Genomic DNA, 26,960 nt, shown 5'->3' with positions numbered 1-26,960 from the left:
AGAATAACCCCGCCGCTGCTTGGACTGAACGCCATTACCGCTGCTCTGACTGTTTTCTCCAGTCGTAAGACCGGTGAGTGTGGCTGTATTGGCTTGCCTCATCGCAGAGGTCTACTCCTGTTGGTACAGGTTGAGCCTGAAGACATATTAATCGCCCTTCCACCATAGACCACATATACCTTATTAAGCCGGGCTTTCGATAACTGAAGTCTCCTTGGCTAACGCACTCGTGGTCTTTGCACCCTAATGGGACGAGAAGGCTGGATTGTATTCTGTGGTTCGTGGTGATTTCTGAGGTTTTATTTCTGAAAAAAATGATCGGCTCTGATATTGCGAGTCATAGTGTAAGCAAGCCCCCTCTCAAGCATTTGCCATATTTCTTGTTTACACGCCAGACGTAGGCGCTTTAAGAGTACCACTGAATTGATCTAGAGATGGCGTGGAAGTGTAGGGAGGGTGTTTATTATCAAGGTTCGCCTGCGATAGTGTTAAATGTACTACTGGGAAGAAAAGTTTCCTGGACTCCAGTTCCAGGAAAAACGTTTATTGCAGCTCCACCTCCTTACCCAGTCGCCTCATAATGTAAAGAGAGGAAGGAGCATTTAGGCCTTTAGTGCCTTCATAGAATATCAGGTGAGCGGGTAGTGAGGTGGAGCTACAAGAAACGTTTTTCCTAGAACTCGCCTCCCGCAAAATTTTGTCCCCTGTAGTACATTGCACTTGAGTACAGTCTACTGCTTAGCAGCTGATTCTTTTACCCATCGAAAAATTTAGGAGGTAGAAACCCGTCCGGAGTCCTCTACTGCGGCGTCGTCCAGAGCACGCAGTCTCGATTTCGAAAGGAATAATTTATTAAACCGTCGAAATATCCGCCTCTGAACTCAAATTATCTCTAATGAGATAAACTTGGTTCGGGATATCATCACAGAGGACAACTGTTGGAAATCGCTACTCCCATTCTTTATTGCTTCTTTTCCTGTTAACTGGATGCGACCTCCCCCTCCCCTCTTTTCGCTCTAAGTTTCGGGAAGCGACTCCTGGAGAGGCACTACGTTGATAAGAGACTTCAGAAATATTCGTTAAATTCAATTTGTGTTTAGTAAAAACTACTTTAATGGTTTTTTGTCTATGGTGGCGTTTTCCCAGAAGCTAAAGGCGCACTTATTGCTGAGCGCATTGCATATTTTAAGATGCAATGACGTTTGCACTGAAAATGACTCCGCGTTCGCCGCTTTGAATTTAATGTTGATGTAGTCTTAGCCTCTGGCATCCGAGCCGAAAGAACTGCGTTGACGCAACACACTGTACTTGCGAAATCATCCGATGACAGTCACACCAGTATTTCGTTTATGGGTGTATTCTTGTTCATAGAAGCGAATTTTTTGTTCACAGCGGTCTGTTTGCAATTAGATCGCGGTGATCTGTTAATAGAAGAGGGCTTAATTTTGCCCTCACTATCACTTTAAAGCCTCAGCCAATAGCACGGCATTGAGCTGCCTCCGTCAATGTAAGCCAGGAGCTTCCGGTAGCCAGTAAAGTGAGCCACAAGCTCTGCGACTCGCCGCCCTATTATTTCCTTCTCCTCCTGTCCCCCTCTCCGTCTCTTTTTGATCGTTTGTACATGGAGCGATCGCTTAAGAAGCACTACGTGCTGCACCGTGCTTTAGGGGGGTCATTTCGAAGTTTGTCTGCGAGTTCGCGTGATGGATATTCCGCATTTTGCAACAGGCAGATACGCCGGGAGCGAATGGGACCTCAAGGTGTTTTCCTTTGCAGTTGTTCAGCTTCCTGTTCAGAGTCATGTCCGGCGGCGCGTACATCAGCCCGGCGTCGTACCCCCAGCCGCAAGGCTTTGCTCCGGGCGCTAACCAATCCGCAAGATATGCGTACCCGGCGCCGCCGCTCACACCACCCGTTGCCCCACCGCCCATTGTCCCACCACCGGTGCTACAGCCACCAGCGCCCGGACAGGCAACGCCAGGGATGTTTGTGGTCGAACACGTCAGCGTGCCCGACCAAATGCTAAGCGAAGGTAGGGATCTACTAGCACCGAGACAGCGTTTAAAAACATCAACGCTTGCACACGATGCAATGAAACTAAACTTTAAAACAAGTTCGTAGCGTCTCTGCCATTTGCACCAGTGCATTACAGACGGCATTTCTCTCCGCGGAAGATAATTCCAAAACGCGCGGATAGCGCTACAGTGAGGTACTATAGTAGGAAAGCTTTTTAAGTGTAACAGCAATCCCAAACTTTTTTGGGAGTTTTCGAGTTTAGGGGGGGCGGGGGTGTTTGGGAATTCATGCGCTATATATATCTGATGTTATTCAATAGCACGATCAGAGCAAACTGGCCCATGCAGTTCAGCGAAGGTATTACAGGTATAATAGGTAGACGAGCCCGTCTCTGGTGCCCCTGCTTTGGTACTCCTCTGACTGCTCTGGGGTCCTGTGCCGACAAGGGCATTGGATTAACCTGACATTTGAAGTAAGCCCGCAAAATCTGTGTACGCCTTTGTGGAAGCTCTACGGCAGAAAAGATAACCCCAAAGTAAAATCCATACATGTAATGTTCTTTACGGCACCATGGTGTCTTGACCCTTCGTCTTTTGTAAACTTTCTTGAAAGTTACTATCCCCTACTATACTAGCCCCTAATCTTCCGTTCCTAAATAAGGCAGATGCGCAAGCCCTTGGCCCTCAGCGCGGTAGACTAGTGGTTAGAGCGTTAGCTATACTTTGCTCTTTTCTCATTTTCGCGCCATTGGTGTCGGCGTCCGCAAATACACTACCGGGCGCACGCGGGTAATATTGTACTTTAGGGCACCCACCGGCGTATGAAGCCATTACGTCTTGCAGATCCCTAGTATCAGGCCCGCACAGTTGTAGGCGCGTGGTTAGTGCCTCCATTATAATATATATGCCATAATGTGCTTCCATTCCTTCGCGATCAGCACCCAGCTAACGCCTGATCATTCGCGTTACACGCTAGTAACCATATTGTTATATTTGTTCATCTATTGCAGAACTCAAAGAGCAGCCGTAAGTAACGCTGTGTGCAGCTGTGTTTCTTTCTAGTGATCTGCAAATGATTTGAATAATTCGACCTTCTGTGGGGAACTCACCCAAAAAAGCGCTTCTTTTCCTTCATGCAACGATTACTTTCCCTTTCAGCAAAGAATTTCACCCCAAAGTTAGAAAAACAGCAACACAATGCCTATAATGCTTACACTGCTGAAGTGCAGCAGTATACGCATTTTTGCAAGTATAGCCTGCATGTTCTCTTTGTTTTTAACTTTCGCACCATTTCGGGAGTGAAAATTTGGGGGAATTAGGACCCCGGACAGGCAAAAAGTAACGTCTGATAGTGCTGGTAAATCTGTTGTTCATTTGTGTATCGCCGCCAGGCTTGCCTCAGTAACAAGCCGCCTCCAGGAGTCTGCCACATACTGCTGTATAAAAGGGTGGAGTAAAATGATCCATCAGTCCGGGGAACAGCGAGGTTAGGGGATTCGTAAGGACTCAAGCAGATCTTTTTGGCATGGCTCAGGGTCTTGTGAGAAACTGGATAGACTGGTTACATCGAACCTGAAAACTTTGGGTTGATATCACATCCCGAATTACTAATGTAGGAAATATAAACATGCGGCACACAACTTCAACTATGTGCAGGAAATAAACGCGGCATACATGGGCAAATGTACACATGTAGCATGTATACAGTCTGGGATAGAAGTGGGATGTATGAGCCGCAATCGAAGCCTATAGCTCTGCCATTATCCGGTGAGCAGAAACCGCTCTTCTGCAGGGGAAATTCAAGCTTGCGGGCTTATACTAAATGATACTGAAAGTAGGTTCCGGCTGAAAAAAAAAATACATATGCTTGAAGAACATTTTTCGCAGGAACCGGAGACGTTTGTAGCCCGTAGCGCATATGTAACCAACATACAAATGTACAAACAAAAGCACATGCATCAAGACTAGCATGCATCAAACGAACATCCGTCAGAACAAGCATAGGTACGGGAACCGTATTTGTATTTGTTCCGTGCTTCATGCAGAGACAACAACTCGACGACGCTCATGGTGACGCTGTGCGCCCTGCTCTTCTTCCTTGTCAGCCTCTCGGTCATCGGCGTGGTGTGGATAGGGGCAGGTAAGCTGTGACGACACTTGCATGTCGGGCCACCGTTTCCTAGTTAGCAAGCATAGCATTGCCGTATTGAGGCGCTGATGTCTTCTATAAAAACTTACAAAGCAGATCCCCTTCCGCCAGGAAAGCGTGGAATAGTAGTTTACACGAGACGTACGGAAGGAATTCAAAGATTGCAAAGTGTGTAGAGTGGAAAGCTACGCTTTGGGACTTTTTCTTTCTTTTCGCATTTCTGCCAAAGGAATGAAAATGAAGCATTTATTAGGCGAAATCTTAGTGGAGGTGAACATGCTCTTCTCTTTTTGACTTACACTTCAAAGTGAAAGCTAAAAATTATAAAATGATTGCGCACATAACGTCTCGTTATCTTCATCGTTATTTCATTGATACTGTAAAGGCGAAGTCCAACTTGTGTTTAAGCTTCAGCTATTAGCCGACATGTGTCTTAAACTATAATTTTATTCTCAGCCGTGGAGGGAAGAAAGCAGGTCTGAATAAAAAAAATGCAACGAGATTCGGCACTACAGCTTTTTCGTACTGAAGTACTTTTTTTCTTGGTTTTGATTTGGTTTGGTTTATGGAGTTTAACGTTCCAAAGAGACTCAGGCTATCAGGGACGCCGTAGTGGAGGACTCAGGGTAATTTCGACCACCAGGGATTCTTTAACGTGCACTGACATCGCACAGTACACGAGTCTCTAGCATTTCGCCTCCATCGAAATGCGACTCCTGCAGCCGGAATCGAACCCACGTCTTTTTTGGGTCAGCAGCTGAGCGCCAGAGCCACTGAGCCACCGCGGCGACTTTTTTCTCGGTCTTGTGTGCCGGCTCCCAAACGATATTTGCAGCCCCATAAGATGAAGATGCAAGAGAGGCACAATGAGCGATTAAACGTAGTGTTTGTACTGAAATGATTTTGTTTGGTACTTTTGTTCCTATTTTCTGAAGTGCGGCGGAACCTTTTTTTGTTAGCGCTGACTCGTGTCACAAAATTTGGACGAAGCTTAACCGAGCTTAACCTACCCTAAAGAAACTACAATGCGATAGCATCGCGTCGAACCCTGCTCAGTGGTGTAGGCGTAGCATGCACGGCTCGCGACGCAAAGTACAGCGGTTCGATTCCGATTGGCCACCGGTTTTCTATTAAGGGACACTGCCTTGATTTCTATGTCAGTACTACCTCGAGCAATGGAGGTTTTTCGTCACACGGACGGCCTGTGCCAGCTTTTCTCGAGAGCAGTGCGTACCTCTAATGTTATCTCATAATCCTTCGTAATCCACTTTGCATTTGGTGGTATGAATTCACCTTGAGTTGGCCGTGCTCTGCGGTTGGTCCGTTGTGGTCTTGTGGCACCGGTGACGTCATCATCGTCTCGACCAGTCAGAGGAATTCGTGACGCCGGACATCGCCTGGGTGGTTTTAGTACGGCGACAACTCTAATGCTATCACATTAGATACGTGTTTCGAAGTTTTTTTGCAGCTTTTGTTTGCTCAATTAAGCACGCGTACACTGGAGACGTTTTACAGCGCCTCCTGGGCCCTGGTGTCACTCTCTCGTCGCAAGAGCCCCTTCTACAACGGCAGTTATCATCGACTGTGGGCAGACGGAAGCTTGTTTACAAAACCTGCTATGTATACAGCTCCCGAAAGCGGAACTATTAGTGGCAGGAAGCAGCTAGGCCATAAAAATTATCTGCTGCGATAACGGCACCACTTAGGCTGCGTTTTGGCAGTGGAATAGAAATCTAAATACGTTAGTCCATTCTTGTACTATACATGTGAGTGTCACGGTCAGCGTTATTTTCATTAAAATTGCTTCCTGCTTTTTTTTGCGTGCGTTTCAAACTGTGCAGTAAAGGATGTTGGCTGCAGCAGGCGATGCTTTTCAAGCAAAGCATTTCTTTTTTATTTTCGATGGTGGGCTGTAGCCATATTTTATTTCAGGAGAGGAGCTTTGTTTAGCTGTTTTGGCTCCAGAAGTCTGTAGAGGTATTTGGCGTATTAAGGCTGAGGGGGTCATCCAAGCATCCAGGGTGTCCTGAAAAGCTCCATCTATTCTTCATTCTTCAGCTTTCTAAAAGAACTATCGCCTTAAAAAGTTTATCGCCTTAAAAATGTTTTACCCTTGCAGGTCAGGGTGAATCTGCGTTCCTTTTTTTATTCTTCTTTAAGTTACTGTTTTCTTGTGCGGGGAAATACGACTGTGATTAATATTAACAAATTTTCTATTCTTCAAAAAAGAATGCTGCGTGCTGTTGCCAATTTACCTTGTGATTCACCGATCACGCCAATTTTCCGCGAGAACAGGATTTTGTCCGTAAGACACTTGTTTGGTTACAGGTTTGCATGCTTTTATAAGCGAATGATATCCAAAGATGACACCTACTTTTCTAATCTTGTTACACTTACACCTTGCCAATCTTCTTATGACATTAGAAGCTGTGGCTCGTATGCAACCCTACAAATCAGAACCAACTATGCTTTCATGATGCTCGGGTCTATCTTATCTCGGTTTCTAAACACATCTTTGTCTAATGAACTTAGTAGCATGTCTTCATTTCACAACCTGTATATCTTACTGCACTGTTAACTAAAACATTGTTTTCGCTGGAAAGCACCATGCCTGAAATGCTGTTTGTGGTACTTTAAGAATGTACTCTCTAATTTTTTTATTTCTACAGTAGCAACAGGTATTATCAGTATATGACGTGTTCGTCTTTATGTTGCTGTCATGCTGAGTCATTTTGTACCGAGTGTTGTTTCAATTTTATACTCCTGAATGCTCATACGTCAGCCAATGTCTATGTATTTTTTTCGTGCATCATGTGCTGCAGTGGTGGAACAAGCAGTGGTGGAACACTGCTTTTTTCTCGCCGTCCCCAGTTGCTTGTATTGCGCGAAAAAATGGAATAAAGAAATTAAGGCAATAAATGAAATGAACTAAAACGCGCCTGAAGCTTAGGTGGTGAAATTGCCTCGTATTGAAACGGCAGCGCTTTTGTAAATACACGAGCAGGTTTTGACGACCCTGTCACCGAGACCAATGATCAGAGCGACGTCATCAAGCGTGGTCCCTCCGCCCCTAAACCCCCACTGGTGGTGGAGGTGCCGGTCATGGCCGACAACCCGGTGACGGTCGAGTCGACGACAACGACGGTGGGGTCCCGGACGCCGACGGCCAGGTCCTGGACGACGACAGTCGGGCCCAGGACGACAACGGTCAAGTTGGAGACGACACCCACGGATCCGAAGGGTCAGTTCAACACTCGTGGGCGATGACGTATACTGTCGTCTACAGCCTTGCGCAGTATACCGCAGAGATACAACGTGAAGAGGCAAGGCACTCACCTGTAGGGGCTTTGGACACCGCGCGTTCGTTATGATGATGAGAGAACGAATTAAGGATGAATAGTTCTCAGGAACTTATATTGGGTGAATGACCTTTTATGGGCTTAAGGTTTTACACTTTTTGTATATAAGAACTCACGGAAATAGCGGCAGCGTAAATCAATGAAAACAATAACATATATATGCAGCAATTTTAAGGCGAATTGAAAACTGGTTTTCAGGACAATAAATGACGCTGTAACTGTCCCACTTATCTTGGTCGACACCGAAACCACTCCGTAAGTGAAGGGATAAAGGAGGAAGTGAAAGAAGAAAGGAAGGAAGAGGTGCCGTAGTGGAGGGCTCCGGAATAATTTCGACCACATGGGGATCTTTAACGTGCACTGACATGCACAACACACGGGCGCCTTTTGCGTTTCACTCCCATCGAAACACGGCCGCCGCTGTCGGGTTCGAACCCGGGAACTCCGGATCAGTAGTCGAGCGCCCTAACCACTGAGCCTGCGCGGAGGGCCAGTTTTAAGAGGCTGAACATGTTCTCGCGAAAGTATTATTGAAAGTAAATTCGTGCACGCGCGCGCAGGGTTCCCTTCGAGCGGCTCCGTCGCGAAGCAGCCTCGGGAACTCAAAGTACGACCGCACTTCGTGAACACAAGCGTTACTCTGATATTACATGAATATACATGAAAACTCATATAGCAAGCGCGCAGGCCCGCTGTGGCGGAGCGAAGTTTGTAAAACACAGACACGCGAGTTCCACAGAAAAAAATTTATATTTGCATTTGAAATTCCCGTTCAATTGAGCCCGGTTTCGTAGCTGCACAGTAAAGCTATACAACCTGCTCAAAGCTCCGAACTTTAAAAAACTGCGTAGCTTTTTTATTATTCTCTTGTTGTTTTATTTCAGCATCAGACGAAACACAGAGTCTGATCAGGGACAGAAGCTAAAGGCTGGTGGTGCCTGACGAAGCCTCTGACCCTAAACAGTCAACAGCGGGACAGATACAATACAAATCTTAGAACAAAAAAATAAAGTGTGCCTCCTGTAATCACAAAAGATAAAAAACGCAACATTGGACACTTGAACAGAAACGTATTGCATGTACTGTTGCAATCAAATTCCACATAACAAATCACACGTAATAGGACGCTGCGCAATTTACATGAATAAATCAGCGCAAATAGCTGTTGTACAAAATCATACAAAAAGATATAATGCAATTTTTAAATTGTCAGTGAAACTGAATTATATTGCTTGAAACGACACAAAAGCCAGATAAAAACCATTTATAGAGTCATTTTGCGTTATACAGAGTTTTATGTTTATTTGGTGAGACGACAGGAAAACATGAAGAACACTATTTAATTATGACTATACTCAAATTGGCAAGATAACAATAGCTTCCTAAGTTGGCGTTTAAATGCTTTTCATTTGCATTCTTGTGTAGCCGAGGGCTGCGGTCGGGCGGAGGATAAATGTAGCTCGTTTGTAACATCGTCGGCATTTGGCAAAACCATGAAGCGCGTGCGCTGCGTAGTCGCTGAAAAATTCAGCACCGCCGTCAGCTCAAGCTAAACGGCGCATGACACGCCTTTTAAAGCATAGTACGCATCAACAACAGGTACGCATCATTAAAGCATCAGATACGTCATTGCAGCACTGTTTCACAGCGATAGCCTTAAGCCTCCCGTTCTGTACAAAACCCGGCGTCGTCGTCTTCGTTGTGAGCGAGAAATCACCGGAGAAGCTACCTATAGGTGGGGGGGGGGGGGGGGGGGGGGGGGTCATATAGGTCACGTGACCTTGTGGAGTTATAAGAACCTACTCAGCGCAATGAGAGCAAACTGACCAGAGTGCCAGGTGGCAGTTAAATTAATGATTGGTCGCTCAGGAAGAGCAACCTGTGTCGCAGGATTGCGCCAACAGTGCTATGAATACTGCCAGGGATATATGAAAGTCGAGAATTACAAATTCCGCACGCTTGGATGGGCATAGAAAAGGCTCATTGGTGTTGAACAACGTGTTGTTTCAAGTTCACGCACGTAGGATTCCAACGTGTAGCTGTCCGAAACGCAGGACATACGTGCACTGTCTTAGCAATTGGCGGGTCTCAGGATACGAATTCATCGTCTCAGGTTTCTGATCTCCAGGAATGGACACATTCACTCTAAGTCTCTCATGCAGGTGTAGCCCAGTAGCCCGTGATGCGTCCAAATGACTCTAAGAGCAACCTAAAGCTTACGTACCAAGACGAAAGGCACGACATGTGCAAGTTCGACTTCCTCTTATAGGCCAATCACGTCTGATGGACAAGCATTTTCCAGCAGGAAGGGGGGAAATGTCGTTAAATGCATCCGTTAAATAAAAATGTGCATGATGAGGGTAGCTCTTTGGGCGAGTTGGTGTATCATGACGACAAGTAGCGCTCCATCAGACAGGACAAAACGAAAATGATCGCCCCTCTACTTCGCTGGCAGCCGTCCCGCTGTAGCAGCAGACTCCCCAGCGCCTCTTGAAGCCATTTTACCTGACAATGGCTGTGTACTTTGTGCACAGTGTTTAACGGCATTAAGATCTTGAGCTTTGCTTTAGCGGAAACATGCAGGAATACTGGGCAAGCGGAATCGATGCCGCACGTTTCCAGCACGTACCCGGTTCGTCTCGTATACATCTAGGCTAGCACATTTCGGTATGCTTGAAATCTCCTACTTTGCTTGTTGCGTGCAGGACGACTGTTCCCCATTATACTGAATTAGACTGTATGCCCCTTCATGTGCGCAAACTTTGGCAAAGGTGCGTGCGTGCTGGACAAAAAGCAATTTGCGGCAACGTTTACAGCCCAGGGTCCCGAGACCCTGCTCTGCACCTACGGCCAGAGGACGACGGAGGACGCTGCTATGGCCGAAGACGGTCTCTGCGACTACGCCTTCTACGATTCAATGTACGCAAACGACAAGAACACCCTCGTCGACCAGGGGAAGTTTGGGCAAGACCTACAGACCTTCATGCGGGCTGCCGACAGATATAACAGTACTGCACTTGGTCTGGCGTTCGCTTTCGAGTGAGTATATGCGCTCCCTGGCTCCTGACGAGTATAAAACCATTCGGACATTCACTTCCGCCTGTTGTAATTGAAAGTGCACACATCGGACGAAGACAGCGAAAGAGTAAAAAAAAAGGTAGTTGCATGTCTTCTTCACAGCGACGCCGTTTCCGGAGCTCACACTGTTGATAGCGTCGGCGTAGCTTTGTCTCTCATACATAAAACTGAATTGCGCGGCCACTCATGGTCCGTGTTATGCCCTGTCAACCAATCAATCGGTGTTATTTAGGGTGCGTTGTAATATTAGTATCAAAGAATAGACGATGAATAGAAGGAAACATGACAGCTCCAGGGAAGCCTTACAACGGCTTCTGAGCCTTCGTCCTTCATTATCGTTCTACAATAAAGTTCACCACGCTCACGGTATGATGCTAAAGTCACCATTTTCAACGAGAGTCAGCGTTAACTCTGTCTGCTTTTAAGATATTTACCCCTTTGACCATTTTCTAAACCCTTCGCTGTAATGTCCATCTTCCCTTCACTGTTAGTCTGTGACCAAATATTTCCGCACACCTTTTTATTGCCCCTACATAGACGGGAAGAGAGCGTCAAAGAGGCGATTATAGAAGCGTCTGGCAGCTTCCATCCTATTACGGCGAATGTTTCACGAGGCGCACCCCTCCCCGGTGCTCCGTGTAGCGAACCACCGACTCCCGTAGCTCCTATAACACTATATCCTCTAACCAGTGCACTGTGAAACCTGCATGGGCTCGCTTTAACAAAAACGCCCATCTAAGTAAATGGCAGTGACATCGGTCCTCCAAAGGTCAATGTTGGTTTTATTATACTGATTTAAAATTTAACAGTTACCGAAACAGTGCATTTCCGTGCGCACCTAACATGACCATCTGATGCCTTGGCACCCTGCAGAGCGGAGGAGGTGACGGCGGCCTCCCCGTGAAGAGGGGGGGGGGGGGGGGTGTTAAAAGGCGCAGTGTTTAAATTTCTTCTCATGCAGTCATACTTCTCTACAACACGTCGCACGCAGGCACATCGGGGAGGCGTCAGCGCACTTGCGGAAGGCTGGCCAGTACCCGTTGGAGACATTCTGGCGGATGAAAATCTTCCACGTTGGAGTATTGGACGCGTCAGACTTCTCGACGGGGATAGATATGCAAGTGTCCATCTGGCTGCTCAAGGTGAGGTTGATTCTCCCATCCTTATACGCTCAAAGCTCTAAAAAAAAAGTTAAACTTTGAAATACACCGGGGCAATGCTCCGTGAAACTGCGCGATAAAGACAGGCAGGCAGGCAGGCAGGCCGGCCACTGAAATGGAAGGAATACGTCGTGCCTGCCCCCTTGCATTAGATTGCTAACAGTTGAAAGGAGCAGCAGCGCCATCTAATCGCATGAGCGCTAACTGCCGCTGCGAGGCCATTACCCATACCGATGCCGTAAAGACGTGGGTTAGAACCCTATTCAAATCTAAGTCATTCCGCGCGTGTCCTTTCTCGTCGAGCGGACCGACAGACAGAAAGCTGGGAAGAAAGAGCAGTTGTAAATTACGCGCTTCAGAATCTCGAAGCGACACTTGAGCTATGGAAGCCGTAGCGGAGTGCTCCGGATTAATTTGACCGCCTGGAGTTCTGCACTTCTTGCAATGAAAGAGTCTTAACGCTGAAGGTAGTAGAACCTGTCGAAATGCGTGGTAGAAATGTAAACCCCTTGGGACAAATTCTGCACCCAAAAGCATAAATATAATGCAGTACTGCGATCCAGGCACTGCCTATATTAGTCTGTTAAGCTTTTTTTTTTCCCAACAGGTAATCCACGACTACGCCTCGGCGAAAGGACACACCGTAGTCACGGCGCTCGCTGCGCCGAGTCCTGAGAGGCACTGGGCCGAATTCCTCGCGGACCTCGGCAGGTACGTTCCTCAGACGACAGTTTTTATAGCGCAGTCTATCCTTAGCTAACAGGAATTTAAAAAATTCAACAATTCGAAAAGTATACAACAAGCACGATGTGGTTTTCACAGAGAACAGAAAAAACCGAGAAATTTTAATGAAAATTTTCTTCCCTCCCAAAGATATTTGGGAGGACAAGGAATGAAGAAGCAGACTTTTTAATAAAGATATTGTGCGCCTCATGTACTGCGACGTCACAGTCGCCGTTCAGTTTCTGAAACCGAAACAGCATGAAAGAAGAAATTGGTTTTGAAATTACTTCAGGTAAATTCGGTGTTGTGATCTTTGCGTGTAATAATTTACACATAGCTGCAAAGAGAGAACACGCAATGAGGATTCGGCGTCTGCCCTTTCAGGTTCCCGTACTACGACCTAGGTGGCGAAATGCGAGCAAATTGTCGAGTGCTATGATTTTTTTTCGAAGTGGTAGCTTCAGTACTAGAGATCTCTGGCTGCGATCGCCGTGCGTTGCCGATGACTTTCAAAGCTCAGCCAAGGTCAAACCTTCAGTTTATAAGTTTGAAAAACTGGTGGATGGTCAATGGTCAGACCAATGGTCAAGCAAATGTACAGGTCAAGAGTCAAGACCAATGTCATTTCAAGGTCAAGTCAAAGTTAAACCGGAGACGTCAAGGTTACATCAAAGTCAACCGAAAATTGGTCACGTGATTGACTTTGGGCTCGCTGAGGAGCCTAAACGCGGCGTTTACGTGATAGGGCGTGACGTCACTCCATCTTTAACAGAGTACATGACGGAAGGAGCGCCGGCGCGCCTAGAAAAAAAATAACGGTGCTTTAGCGTTGGTTAAACTGAATCAGAAGGGGTAGCTTCACGATGGTTTAGCCCGGAAAATACCAAACAAACGCTCAACGAACAGCATGACAAGGCTTTGCCAGGCTAAACCATCGCGAAGCTACCGCTTCTCACTCGGTTTAACCAAAGCTAAAGCACCGTTAATTTTTTCTTGATGCTTTCATGTGTGGTCGTGAATGTGCAGGAAGTTGGGGTACTACACGGACATTTTGATTGTACACGGCCACTACCGGTTCGGAGACAACACTGTCGACGACTGCGCTGTGATGCCTCCGACCCGCTACTCGACGATCGACTTGCCGGACGACCTCTTCGAATCGTATCGGTTTGACCTGGTGAGTCAGCGTATGTCTGAGAGAAAGGAAAAAAAAGAGAAACACGGGGAAAAAAGTTGGGAAAACTTGCCGGCACCGTAGCGGCTCGGACTTTTCCGGCTAAACGGCCCCGGCTGTTTTGTCAAATATGCGATGTTAGTGTAACTCGGCGGTGTGCACCACATTTTTTGTTTGCGTGTTCTTTATTCAAACCTTGCGCATTGCGGCAGCATGTCCACCATTCTTGGTGAAAAATTTTGAATATTGGAAAACATAAGGCACTGGTATAAAAATATTGAAGGTAATGGTCCATTTTTCTCATATGTACCAATATCTTTCTTTTATAGTGTTTCCATCGCTCGCTTCGAGCATTCAAGACTGCCATAAAAAACTAATAGGGAACCCTTTTGAGGACAGCAAAATTGTCAATAGCAAAATTGCAAACCTTCCGACGGGAAAGCGGCGGATATATTGACTGTTACAGTGAAGTCTTAGAATATATAAAAAAAATGCGTTCATAAACTTTTTCTCGTTCAAAAATGCTTCTGTCCAGAATCGTTGGGTATGTACGCATGATACATGCTCCAGGACTCATGTGCGCCTAGTAATTTTCCTTTTGCAATATTCATGCTAAACAATGACTGTTTCGGTTAGTCAACGCCAGGCTCAGCTGTGAATTCAGAATCGTGGAACAGCAACAGCCCTGATCACGTGGGTCCTCATAGTTGTGACGCACAGACTGTTGCGTGGTCTGCTCGCGGAATATCAGTGTGGCGCTGCCTCGAGACGCAGCCTCCTGGTAAAGCTACCAGTTGACGGAGCATGCTCGTCCCGATGCACCATCAGGCCTTTCAGGCGATTGGCTTCAGTCAGTGCTTCTAAAACTTTTTTGTTCTCACAACAACACTTCGAAAACTTTTAGGGCCGATAGCATGTACCAGATCCTTTCAAAATGCTGGCAAACTTGGCCGGTGCGGCGGTATGCTGAGGAAAACCAATTGGAGGACGGTCGACTCCGAGTGCTCAAACCAAACCGCTCTCTCGGGCCGATCTCTGTCCTTTTGTCACTCTGTGTCACGTTGACGTCAGGTCCAAATGAAACGGATTATTACCGAACACAGTCCCAATATGTCTTGAACGCAAATCTTTAAAAAGAAAATGTAGCCAAGATGACAAATGTGTAGTCTGTGGTGCATCCGTAGAAACAGTTGAACATATATTACAATGTGCCAGTATTCATCAAAGTATCGCTACAGTCACAGTCACTGTGTGACTGTTAAGAGGTTCAGAATGGGCTTTTTCGAAGTGACTGGCGGTGTCTGACGACCCCGTGTCCGAGACCCGGTATCGACGTAGGTTTCACAAAGTGAGCAATGATGGGGGGTTGCAGAAGATGGTCACGTGATCACGGGTGGGCTCACCCGTAGGCGACAAAAGTAGCTGAGGCACGTGCAAGGGGAGTCACGTGATCAGTGTGAACGGCCGTATTCGCGTGGGCTTCTGGGGACGTCCCATATACAGGATGAAGTGTAAGAGCAAAAGATTATGGCCTACACATTAGAAAAGTGCGGTCGCAGTTCTCTAAATGATAAAAGTTGTGCAGGCTTAAAGGCTCAAGTCAATGTTAAAAGGACGGATAACTGAGCTAGTTGCTGTACACATCGGGTTTGGATGCAGCAGAATCAAAAGAACAGGCCGCAGAAATGAACACACAAAGCGAGGAGTGAGCTGCACTGACAACTAAAATTCCTTATTGGAAACCCGCGCTTTTTGTTTCCTTGTACTATCCCCCTGCTCCGTGGAAAGCAATATATGGGGTCGACGAGAAAATGCCAGAATGATAGGACAAAACAGCACGCAACACCACTATCAGGTACCCCAGCCAGCAATCTGGCCAAGCATTGCAGCGATTGCAAAACAAACAAAAAAGACGAAAGAAAACACGAACGCACGTGTGAGCCCAATTTGCATGAAATGTAAGTCCTGGAAAGGAATGGAGACAGGCTAAGACGCGAGATCCTTGAAGCATGGGTGATACATGAAAAAGGAGAGCAGTGCGTAAGCACACCATCGATATCGTTATCAAGAAAATAAATTTATTTTTTTGAGTAAAGCACGAGGCTGATGAAAAGCGAGAGATTTGACAAGGAAACATAAAGCGCAGGTTTTCAATAACGAATTTTATTTATCAGTGCAGCTTAGTCCTCGTCCTGTGTGTTCCTTCCTGCGTCCCGTTCTTTTGATTCTGCTGCATCCAAACCCGAAACCCAAGTCGATGTGCCTATAATTTTCGCACCAACCTCCCGCAGGAGTATGCCCCGTCGAGTATTCGTGAATTCCAGGTCAGAAACTATTCAAGCCGTGGGTTGGTGTCGGTGACCATGAAGGGCCGATGGACGTGGCCCAGCGGGCGACGGCCTGTCGAGTTTTACACGCACTGCGACATCAACCCGAGCGCGGTGTCCTTCGGCAGCTACGCGGAGGTGAGTGAGAGTTTTAGGAACCACCGATATCCAAGGATGTCGACCGAGGCGATAGCACTTCTTTTGAGAGTCTGCAACTAACTAGTTTCGCTGTCTGGTCGCGTCACATCAAAATACTTTCCATCTCCTATAGCGATGTCTGCGTCGGCAGTATGCAGGGCATCTCCACGATAGGCAACCAATGTTTTTAAAACTCGAGTAAGACAACTTGGCGCGGTTCTATGTCGAATAATTGCCTAATTTCAAACTCTTTCCTTCAGGAACAAAATGTCAATTGGAGAACTGTGGACGACTTTACAAAACAAATGAGTGGTGGCAACAGACTTGTTGCCACCACCGCCGCCTTGCCAGCTATGTCCACATGAATGACCACGTGACTCTTCGTTCACTTGAAAGGGAGACGGCTCCTCTCTCGCGTGAATACGCACTGTCTCCTCACAGTTTCTCGCTACGTATGAAGCGAGCCGGCCCGGACCATCTACGCCGTCGGGACAGTTTCGTAGACGACGGGCTGAGTCTGATCATCCGGCTGGCGTTGCCAATCATGCTAAGTGCTTAGCTAGAGGAAGGGAAGTTGAGCATGCCAAGCTAGCGGCAAAGGCCGACGAAGAACGGTAGCGTCGACTGGTTCAATGGCGGTTGAAGGATGCCGAAAGGTGGCAGCGAAGAGACTTCGAGGCAGCCGCTGCTGCTTCCGCCTCCGCCACGACTTCGGCGACGGACGAAGAGGTTGTCTAACCTGATTTAGAAACACGGCATTACCACGCATCACAAAGCTTTCGCTTGCATAATCGAGCTTACCCCAGCTGAGCCGCAGCCATTCTTTTTTAAAAGGCGAAGTACTTACCAGCCCCATTAGACGAAATTCCGCCGGCGACCGTAGTTGTGGCCGAGAGATGGTGCCAAAAAGATGGCGTCGCAACAGCCTTCGCCTATCCACCGAAGCGGCGAGTGCGACGACGGCATGAACAACAGATACCAGGAGCAGCCTCCACCGCCGATCGCGATTTTACCATCGAAGAAAAATCCCACAGCTTAATATCGCTGACGCAACGAATGTCTCGAGTGAGTCACAATCAATGTGGGGAATTTCTGCTGCAAGTCATCTATATGTTTTGCTGCGACACATGCATACATGGTGAGTGAACAGCGCAACGAAGGCGGGACAAAAGGCACGACAAGCGCTGATTAGCAACGGAGTTTATTCAAGAACGAAAGAACACGAAAGAAAGCCAGAAAAGAATGAGCGGGTTCCTTGGACAAATTTTCGCTGCAAAAAATGCAAATGCGAACCTCTGTACAAGAAGATAGCAGTGCGGTTCTGTCATAAGAACAAGGTGACGGGCGAAATCATGGAAGCATATTACATTCATAATCGGGGAGAAAAATGCAACAGCAATCCTTCCGTGACATTAAGTGACAAGGAAATTGAATGTCTTCACTTGTACGTGGCTTAGGTTGTTTACCCCTTTTCTCGGTTTTTCTGTTTTTATATTTGACTTTTGACGTTCACTGTATGTTACCGCTTATCGTTCCTCAATAAACTCAGTCGCTCGTCAGCGCTTGTATTGCCTTTGTCCCGCCTTTGTTCCGCTCTTCACCCACCATGAATGCTTACCAACTCGCCCAAACCTCAACTTTACACACGCATATTCTGCCGCACTCCATTAGACGGGTGAGGCAGCGCAGTGCTGGATGCACCACTGAGACCTGTGTGATCTTTCGGCTCGCCAGCAGATCCTGTGGAAAAAAATGGCATTGGTTTAGCTCTGGTTAAACCTGGAGTGACGCGACAGCTACAGCTGGTCGAGTGGAACTCGCTCAGTCGAATTGCAAAGTCAGTCTTTCGCCGCTGCGTTTCGCTGCGCATTCCTTCTTCACCTTCGCCCCTGGACGTGGATTCACTCTCTCCCCTCTCCACTCCCCCACCCGGTTTCGCCGGCGCGCCGCGCCACCGGCAGCTGCCACGGTGGCCACGGCGCCGCCGCCACGCTGAAGGCTCAAAATGCTAGCGTAATATATGCGTGCGGCCCACACCAGCTGCGTGCTCTCACGTCACTCCGCGCATGCGCACAACTGACGAGGCGAGCGGCGCGCACACCAGCTGCGGGCTATGACGTCCCTCCGCGCATGCGCACAGCTGGCGGAGCGGTGGTGCCACGGCTCAGCGAGCAGCAACGCTGACCTCGCGAATTGGCTGGCGTAGTGTAGCTGTCGCTACAAAACGTTCTTTACGCTATTTTAAGTAAGCAACTGACTGCCTATTATTGTTTTCGCAGGTGTGCTCCGACATCAATTACGGGCCACAAATACAGTACAAATCTGACCACTACGCCGTGCTGACTCATCACACGACGCTGCGCCGTGCGTTTGCTTACGACAACGAAGAAGGACTCTGTGCTAAGGTATCTCATGACCCGCCCTGACGGTTGACAATCGATTGAGATTTTTCACCCAGGAGAAGGAGTCGGCATAGTAATCAACATGTTCTCGTAGAATCTCTCGGGACTCTGTACTCTTCTCAAGATCACAAATTTGAAATATCCCTGCTTAGTTGTGCCTTGTCCACCAGTGTCGGTCGACATATGACAATAGATTGATAGTATGAGTACCTGTTGCACATTCGTGTTTTCAATTTCTTCTTGTAATCCCTGAATCTCTCTATCTTATTTTCGACAACTGCCTTTTACATTGCACAACTGCCTTTTACATTGCACGAAAGACTAGGGAGCTTTGCATGCATCTCGATGACCTCAGCCATTGTGGTCCGCGGAAACCGAGAAATAAATATGTGGAATAACGACCTTAAATGCATATAACAAACAAATGACGCCACGTTCTCATATCAAAGCATTGGAACTGATCAAATAGATGAAGAAGAATACTAAAGTTAATTTCAATAACACCTTGTCATGATCTTCTGTGCTATTATAGCGCTCCGGCCGCTAATTTCCTGTTAAATGAACACTGTATTTTCGCCAACATGTCTGTGTGCTGTTGCGGTTACCTAGTGGCTTGTTTTACGGCGTCAGTTACACCAAAAGGCCCCCGAGATCCTCTGCCCGTCCTCCACGTGGTTCTCTCAGAAGCCTTTAGAACCTTTCTTCCTCAGCCGCTAAGGTGGTCTGGCTGTCTGGCCATGCTGGAATTGTAGGTAAAGAGCTGGCTCATCGTCCAGCCCACGCCACTATTCATCGGGCGCTTGCGATTCCCTGGCCGTAACAACCCGAGGGCAACACGCTTCGTTACTGGCCTCGCAATCATATCCTACTGCAAGAACCTAAGAAATTGCCTCTGTGTCTCTTCTCCCCTCACTGTGAGATGGAAACTTCCCAGTTCCATTTTGTGTGGATGATCCCGCTCTATAATCACTTTACCTCTGATCGTGCCCCAACCGCACCTGTGCCAGCCTTGAGCGCTGTCTTTTTTCGGCGCACCGCAGACACTCGCCTATATCCCCCATCCATCGCACTCCACTTGATCGCATTGGGATCGGGTCGGATGGTCTGTACGCAAGCAGGCCATTGTCCAACATGGAATAACTAGATTGACTTCATATGTGCCTAATATACAGTCAATTTTTTCTCTCATCGCCTTCTTGGAAAGACGTCATCATATGTCATAGCAAGGTCAAATGACCCAGTGCTGCTAGTGTGTCATCTTACCCGACTGTTGGATCTCACAGTATGCCCCCTGAACTGCGGCCGCTGAAGGAGCAACTTTAAAGGGCATGCGCGCATGAAATGGCGCTTGGTATGTTTTGATATTTCTATAGCTATGCGTCGCCCATTTCAGTGTTTGTGCTCTATGGTACAACAGCTACGAGCTTTATGTGATCGAGCGGCTTGGGTGCATCAAAGAGCTCCAACAAACTTCAATAAATCCCTCGTTTTCTTCCTTGGTACCCAGCTGTGCAAGGTTAAAGACGTGGTGCAGGACGTGAGCTTCGGCATCGCTGCCTACGATGTCGACTTCGACGACTACGCGAACGAGTGTTCGACCCTGAACAAGTTCGGCCCACACAGTCGGCTGAAGGCGCTGAGGAAGATAGTCGATTACTACAAGACTCTGGCCACGGACGACTTCGACGAAAAGTCGTGCACCAGCGTCGTTCGTTGAGGGCGCGGCGGTCGTTGTTGTGTCCGGTGCGGCAGAAAACCGCACTTGCCTTTTGTGCATTAAAGGCCGAACAACTGGTCAGTGTGGTTTTGCGTACATGGGCCCGTTTATGTTGACTAAGTGGTTATTTAACGGAAAATTCAAAACCGTAGCGCAGCAGCGCACAATGGGCAGTGACAATACATTGACAAATAAGGACATTCAGCAAGTTATTGCGCACCTATATATACATACACTCTCGCCGTAAACAGTTGATCGACATGTGTGATTTTTAAAGCTTCTAAATGAAAACAAGATCCTTGCTGACAGTTCAAAGGCAACGTGCACGCTTAAAAGGAATTAGCGCCGACTAAATGTAATACAGCACACCTGAGTTCAAACAGCACACACAGGATAGCCTTAAAGGTGTTCATTCAGGGAGCCACAGGTTATCGGAATGGATTCAATGCACATGATAACTGCGCTAGAGACACGGACAAAGATAGAAGGACACCACGAACGCTATTTAATCAGACCAGGGTCATTTTTGCAAGCTCAGATCAAAAACAACGCGAAATACTGGAAGCATTCCTCATTCACATAGAACGACAGCCTTGCGTAAGCAACCAATCGGTATCACTGTCATCTAAAGAAATTCATTTCCTGAACAAGAAGGTGCCGTTGCACATGCGCTTTAGGGTGTGATCTGATGTACACGTTTGCCTATATATTCATGTGCCTGTCTGGAATAAAGCCAGTTGATATAGCGTTCGTGGTGTCCTATCTTTGTCCGTGTCTCTAGCGCAGTTACCATGTGCATTGAATCTAAAGATCAACTAGCCCAGCTGTCTGCTTTAAATGCTCTAAATATCGGAATGGACCTGCAGCCCTGCATTCAGGATTGATTAACGTGCACTGACATTGTACAGCACACGTACAGTACGTCTTTTACATTTCGGCACCATGAAACCGCGGCCGCCGCTACTATGACGATTCCGCGTGCGCATTCTCTGTGGCCGAATTGCTTTAACTACTTAGATACCGCAGCTTTTTTTTTTTACTTGACAAAATTGCGAGTGCTGGAAAGACGAAATATCTGCGATGTCTCGGTGGACGCGGCAACCGCGTGGTCGTGGAGTAAGGATAACTGTCTCAAGCCCTGGTGGACGCGTCAGTGAGCGGTTTTGAGCAAATGAAATGGCGCATTAACTGTCTCAGTTTTCGATGGACCCCTCAACGTTGCCGTGAAGCAAGGCAGCTCTTGGAGACAGGATGGAACAGGAAGCGCAAGGAGGCACTGTACTGGAGGGCTCCGGGTCAACTTTTGGCCGCCTAGAATAAAACTTGGCGTTTTATTATGGAACACACACCGGCTTCAGCTTTTACTCGTGGCACGGTACTTCTCAACCTTGTGTATTAAGAAGAAACTCCTGAAAACTTCACATCGCCACCATCTGCTTTTTTTTTGCGCGTCCATTCTTGATTTATCGAGCCATCTCGGACCTCATAACATTTGCGGTCGCCACCAGGCTATCCATGCCTCCGGGCCTTGGGCGCAGTGGAAGTGCCGCATACGACGGTGGGGCAGCACTCTGGGTATTTGCCCTTGTGGCGTGTAAGCTTGCACGAGGCGCCCACAGCGCGTGCTTTGCCGCACCTTTGAAGAGAAAGAAAGCAGCGTAATAATATCAGTAGCTTGACAGCTGTTTAAACTTTTCTGAACCATCATTATTAATGTTATATCACAATAAACAGTTCGTTTTACAGTCCACTTATTGAGAACGTGAAATGGAGTTCTCGCCCGCAAGCTGCTTTCTTGGCCTTACTGACGCAGTTACTTCGAAAGAATTTTTGGGCAATGCAATTAGTGGTTGACTTGTTTTTACTGTGTACTTCTCTGGGCCTACATAATATCCAATACACTGCTGATTCTTACAGTTTGCGCCTTTTTTATCTTTCTCAAGGGCTGTGGACAGGGCTAATTGGTGCTTAAGAGATGTGTCCATGTCTGTCTCTGGCTGCACGTGCCCCACTTCAGCGCTTCGAGAATAACGATATTACCTTCTGCCACATCTTCGTGCGAGGCTGCAGAGTGCGAAAATAAATAAATTAAAAAGGAGCAAAATCTAACTCCCTCAGCTTACGCCCCTTCTTAGCGAAGTCTCCATGAAGGAGAAGCCTACTGCAAAATACCCGTAGTTGTGCTCACTGCCGTTCTAGGCGCCACAAGTTTGTGGCCAAGCTGACGCCATCTGCAGGCAAGCACTGCCGCCACCGATGGCTTAGGTGTCAGAATTTATCGGGCATGTAGGGTGCCCTAGGCGTGCGCACTAATTGTATGTCCCTGGGGAACGTAATAGAATCTGCTGTTGCATCAATACCTTCAGTATTGCTCAGAAATGACAGATGTGATAAAAATATGCCTTAATTTTTTGCATCAATATATTTGGCAGACTATAGTTTGTTCATAGAGTGTTTAGGTGGGAACACAGGAGGGAACAAAAACGACAGGACAGGTGCTCTCCTGGTATGTCAGTGTTGTTCTCTCCTATGTCGTCATAACCAAGGCGCGCTCCTAGTGCCCAGTCAAGCACTGTGTAGATAATTTTAAAATGTCGCTGGGCTGTAGAGTTTAGTGCTAAGCCGCATGTTGGAGCATTTGCCTCGGCACTGAAACTCTCAATGTCCACACAGCTGACGATGAAGGTTCATTGTTGCTTTCCATAAATTTATAACTATCGCTGTTTCCGAGCTGCACAGTACCACGATAAAGCCCACGGCCTCGGGATCAACGTCCGTTAATAATGGTCGTGACATGCCCCAAAAGCGCTCGCATGTAGGCATCTTCGGCGCAGAGCTTTACGCCACAGCAAACACTGAGAGCTTGGCCAACGATGTGCATCTCTAAACTGAGGTAGAAAATGCAGGGTGGAAGCAACCAACCCGGAGCCGTCCACGTAGCCATGAGTAGCGTTCCCCGGGGAGCAGGTCAAGCGTTCGCAGGGCTCTTCCAGGAAGATGCTTTGCTCGACGGGTATCTTCTTGTTCTCGTACACGCAGTTTCCTTTAGCAGCAGAGAACAGTAAGGTAAAGCACGCGGATTGCAGCTCCGATCGCTTGCCGACAGAATTCGAAATATTGGCTAAACTCGGCCCGAGCTTTTGTAGGAGAAAAATTAAAGAAAGTGCAGGTCCCGCACTATGAAAAACAAACCGCAATGTCTGTAATCCTCCAATTTCAATAAGTATGCTCCGTGACTTCTCTGTCAGAAACTCCCGCACATTTTGATTATAAAGAACAGAATGCAAATGTACATTAGTTCTTGATATTTGAATCGGTGTATTAATAAAAGCCCGATTAAAGAAAGTGCTGTCATGTCACCTACTGTCATTGTTATGGTGCAGAAATTGACGGCATTTTGAGAACGACTTCAAACAGTGCAAAGGGAAACATGAATTGAGTCGACGATTGGTGAAGCTGAGCGAGAAAAAAAAGCAGCATTTTGTGCTGAGCATACGAGGAGGCAATTGAGTGGGACTAATCTATGTATCTTGTATAGAAATACATGAAATTGTATCTTGAGCTGCTTCCTTGATGCTGTTCACGGGTTTGCTCTAGCATGATCTACACAGTGTCAATTGATAAAGAGACAAACACGAAAACAACCATGCTGCTCTTTTAGTGCAGACTTGCTGAATATTCGCTCTAACGTCGTACGAATGAAGGTCACACAATAATGTTTAGCACCAAAAACACCTTTTCGGGCAAACTTCTTTGATCAATCAATAAGGCAACACCGCGATCGACAAATTCCGCTTTCTACAATAGCGAATGATAGCCATGAACAGCTACCTTAAATTGCTCTGCATAGAATTTTGCGTAATTTCTAAATCACTAGCTATGATTCGCGTTTCAAATCTCTCTACAATCTAAAAATGTGATTTGGCAACGGATCATTTTGATTTCGTTTCAGTCGCCCCTCTACAATTGGTCGCAGTTTCCTGTGACGTCGTAGGTCGTGCGAGATAAATCACACCGGCCCTAGCAAAAACATGCCCATGATGCTACCTGCTTGCGTAAACGTGCCAATTCCGGAATAGGGGCTCGGCACTGATGCCGACAAAAGGTGGAGGCCGACGAAATGTTTAGAAATGGCCGACATGCTTGATCAGAGCAACTTCCATCGCGGAAAAAAAACCATGCGATGACTGTGGGAGGAGCATGAACGCTTTGACACGGCCGAACTGGATGCGACGCTAAAGTAGCTAGCGGGGGCCCGGTATCCAAACCGGCCGTACCTCTAATTGGCAGTTTGCTTGCCTCTTGCTTGCCTCACGATTCACGTCGCGACCAAATGAAAAAAAAAAACGAAGTGAACGCTACAAACTAACTGGCTGCGCATTGCTCTATAAGCAGTTCAGTACCGTGCTATGCCTGGTATAATGATGGAATAATCAAACTCACCGTCGACAATGGGCACGCTGGCTAACCAGGTGGACCCCACCGAGACATGAAGCAACTGGGCTGTGAAGGCCATCAGCAGTGCTGCAGTTGAAGGATGCATGATTCCGTCTTCTCGGGCATAAACTGAAAGACGTTGAACATGATGATGATGTTCTCAGACTTAATGACACATCAAAGCAGCGGACTTCCTTTTTCTCCTTCGTCGCCTTCTTCGCACTTTTGCCCTGAAATTAGCTTTGGGACGGTGACAAGCGATGAAGGAGCTTCACTATGGCAATGTGTATGACCAAAGATTCGTTTAGTGTGATACGAAGCCTGGGAGAGCTCTGTTAAGGGAAATGAAGCCTCAGAACATGCGTGCTTTGCGTGTTTTGTTCTTGATTGGTCACACGCAGCAGCTAGCAAACATGCCGTCAGCCTAACTTATACTGGCTTCGTTAAACGGCTTATTTGGCCTCGGCCTAGTCAGTTGACGGCGTAGATTTTTACAGCCGGACAAATGTTTACAGCAGGACTTGTTGGTTTAGTAGTTTGGCTTATGGGGGTTTAACGTCCCAAAGCGACTCAGGCCATGAGGAACGCCGCAGTGGAGGGCTCAGAAAATTTCAACCACCTGGGGTTCTTTAAGGTGCACTGACATCGCACAGTACATGGGCCTCTAGCATTTCGCCTCCATAGAAATACGACCGCCGCAGTCGGCATCGCAATCGCATCTTTCGGGTCAGCAGCCGAACACCATAACCACCGAGCCACCGTGGCGGCAGGAGAGGCCTTTGTCCTCCTGTGGGCGTAGTCAGGATGATGGCGGTGACGATGGTGATGATTAACAGCAACCTTTGACCGCAGTGACTTTAGTCAGGAAGGAGAGCACAAGTAGAAGGTGGGCAAAACGTACTTGTTCGAACTTTTAGCAGGAGAAGGTCGTTTTTGCGCTATACCCCCTGCTTTCCCCCACTTCTACTCAGAACGCCACATGCTTATGTGTGAAAGTAATCTTTGCGAAGTCCGGATAATTTTGTGTCGACATTGGAACCACCTGTCACGCTTATTTTTGAGTGTTCCTTTCTGGGTCCTCCTTCTGAAGAAAAGACGAAACGACCCTCACGCGAGTGTTGGAAACTCAGCACTAAGCACGGCACCATATCGCTCATATGTATCACTGTATAATTAGGCGTAGTGTTCTGCGTTTAGGTAAGCACCCATTCCTCTCTAGCCACCGCACTCAATCGGTAGCAGCAGTAACATTACAGGTTGTTTAAGCTAATTTGTTGACGGCCTTAATGAGAAAGGTGTTGGATACGGACTGCTAATCAAGAGTGTGGTCTGGTGATGAAAAACGCACCTAACAAAATAGCAGGTCAACGATTGCCTCCCTGGCGATTCGATGAGTGCTGGCGCTTAGTTTGGCTATTGAATTATAGAGCGAGGCTACACCATCATGCGTGGCTACGCCTATGCTAGAGCAACATACTCTTGTAAAGTGAAGTGCCCACGGTTATCGCATAAGCAGCGCGTGACAGGGACTATCTAATGCAGCTTTGTGTAACCAAATTCCTTGTGTCGGGCCCGTTCGCGCAGGCTGACGTCGCGATGAGCAAGCGCATAGTCAAACGGCAGTTTTTTAATCCCACTGGCTCTATTTTGTGCTCAATAAAATGTACCATGTTGACGTTACTTAGGAAAAAAAAAAGAACTGCTGTGGGTGTTTTCACTCTTATCTGCAAATTTCACTTTCGACAATTTGCACCGAAGTTAACGGTCAAGAAGTTAGCTTTTCATTTTTGCTAATTAGTAAACCAGGTGCTTAATAATATTTGCTGCTCAGGTCTAGACGACTACCTACAACCTTGCATTAGTCGAACCTTTGTTTTTTTTTTTATTCGAGAAGTGTGACATGACGCATGAGTCGAAAAAGGAAAGGGGGGGGGGGGAAGGAATGCACGAGATTGAAACTTAAAAGAAGGAGTGAAGACCCGTTGCGCTGAGGTAGTCGCAGAGGTTGCTGATGAAACGGTTATTTATAGTCCACTGCACGTAGTCACTTTCACGGTTCCACCGCAGGCCCAACTCCCTGAGGAGCCGTTTTCTTATAGCAGCCGTCGCTGGGCACGTCCACAACAAGTGCCGCACATCACAAATGTCCGGTGCAGCGCTACAGTGAGGGCACCTGTCAGGTACTGGCAGATCTTTGGCACGCCACCGATGACGGACAGATGGTGTCAGAGCCTTTGTAAACTGCGTGTCGCTTTTTAAAGCTTCGCTTAAGTTAGTTGAA

At 47.3% G+C, this 26,960-nt stretch overlaps 2 protein-coding genes across 2 annotated transcripts; one reads left to right on the top strand and one right to left on the bottom strand.

Annotated features, from left to right (window-relative positions):
- On the top strand, nucleotides 1-20,244 carry LOC144101666 (uncharacterized). The gene is made up of 12 exons (XM_077634801.1): nucleotides 1-73; nucleotides 1,777-2,032; nucleotides 3,026-3,041; nucleotides 4,061-4,155; nucleotides 7,169-7,405; nucleotides 10,340-10,562; nucleotides 11,593-11,743; nucleotides 12,369-12,472; nucleotides 13,511-13,661; nucleotides 15,950-16,123; nucleotides 18,403-18,528; nucleotides 20,033-20,244. Exons 2-12 carry the CDS (start codon nucleotides 1,801-1,803, stop codon nucleotides 20,240-20,242), a joined length of 1,719 nt encoding a protein of 572 aa, XP_077490927.1. The 5' UTR covers nucleotides 1-73; nucleotides 1,777-1,800; the 3' UTR covers nucleotides 20,243-20,244.
- A 1,352-nt stretch (nucleotides 20,245-21,596) lies between these two features.
- Nucleotides 21,597-24,825, bottom strand: LOC144100003 (U-scoloptoxin(16)-Er12a-like). Its single transcript, XM_077633053.1, has 3 exons — nucleotides 24,686-24,825; nucleotides 23,165-23,285; nucleotides 21,597-21,878 (listed from the first exon to the last, which is right to left on the bottom strand). The coding sequence occupies exons 1-3, from the start codon at nucleotides 24,783-24,785 to the stop codon at nucleotides 21,752-21,754; spliced, it is 348 nt and encodes a 115-aa protein (XP_077489179.1). The 5' UTR covers nucleotides 24,786-24,825; the 3' UTR covers nucleotides 21,597-21,751.
- Nucleotides 24,826-26,960: the final 2,135 nt, after the last annotated feature.

The sequence above is a fragment of the Amblyomma americanum genome, chromosome 8 (genome assembly GCF_052857255.1).
Source record: "Amblyomma americanum isolate KBUSLIRL-KWMA chromosome 8, ASM5285725v1, whole genome shotgun sequence".
NCBI lineage: Eukaryota > Metazoa > Arthropoda > Arachnida > Ixodida > Ixodidae > Amblyomma > Amblyomma americanum.
This window is presented reverse-complemented; position numbering and strand designations above follow the sequence as displayed.

Bases quoted from the DNA above. Each gene is read 5' to 3' on its own strand.
- LOC144100003 (XM_077633053.1), bottom strand. From the start codon at position 24,785: ATGCATCCTTCAACTGCAGCACTGCTGATGGCCTTCACAGCCCAGTTG. The intron at 23,286-24,685 runs GTGAGTTTGATT...CTGCTGCTAAAG, and splicing joins CAGCGTGCCCATTGTCGACG to GAAACTGCGTGTACGAGAAC. The intron at 21,879-23,164 runs GTTGGTTGCTTC...TTCTCTTCAAAG, and splicing joins GGCTACGTGGACGGCTCCGG to GTGCGGCAAAGCACGCGCTG.
- LOC144101666 (XM_077634801.1), top strand. From the start codon at position 1,801: ATGTCCGGCGGCGCGTACATCAGCCCGGCGTCGTACCCCCAGCCGCAA. The intron at 4,156-7,168 runs GTAAGCTGTGAC...ATACACGAGCAG, and splicing joins CGTGGTGTGGATAGGGGCAG to GTTTTGACGACCCTGTCACC. The intron at 12,473-13,510 runs GTACGTTCCTCA...GTGAATGTGCAG, and splicing joins TTCCTCGCGGACCTCGGCAG to GAAGTTGGGGTACTACACGG.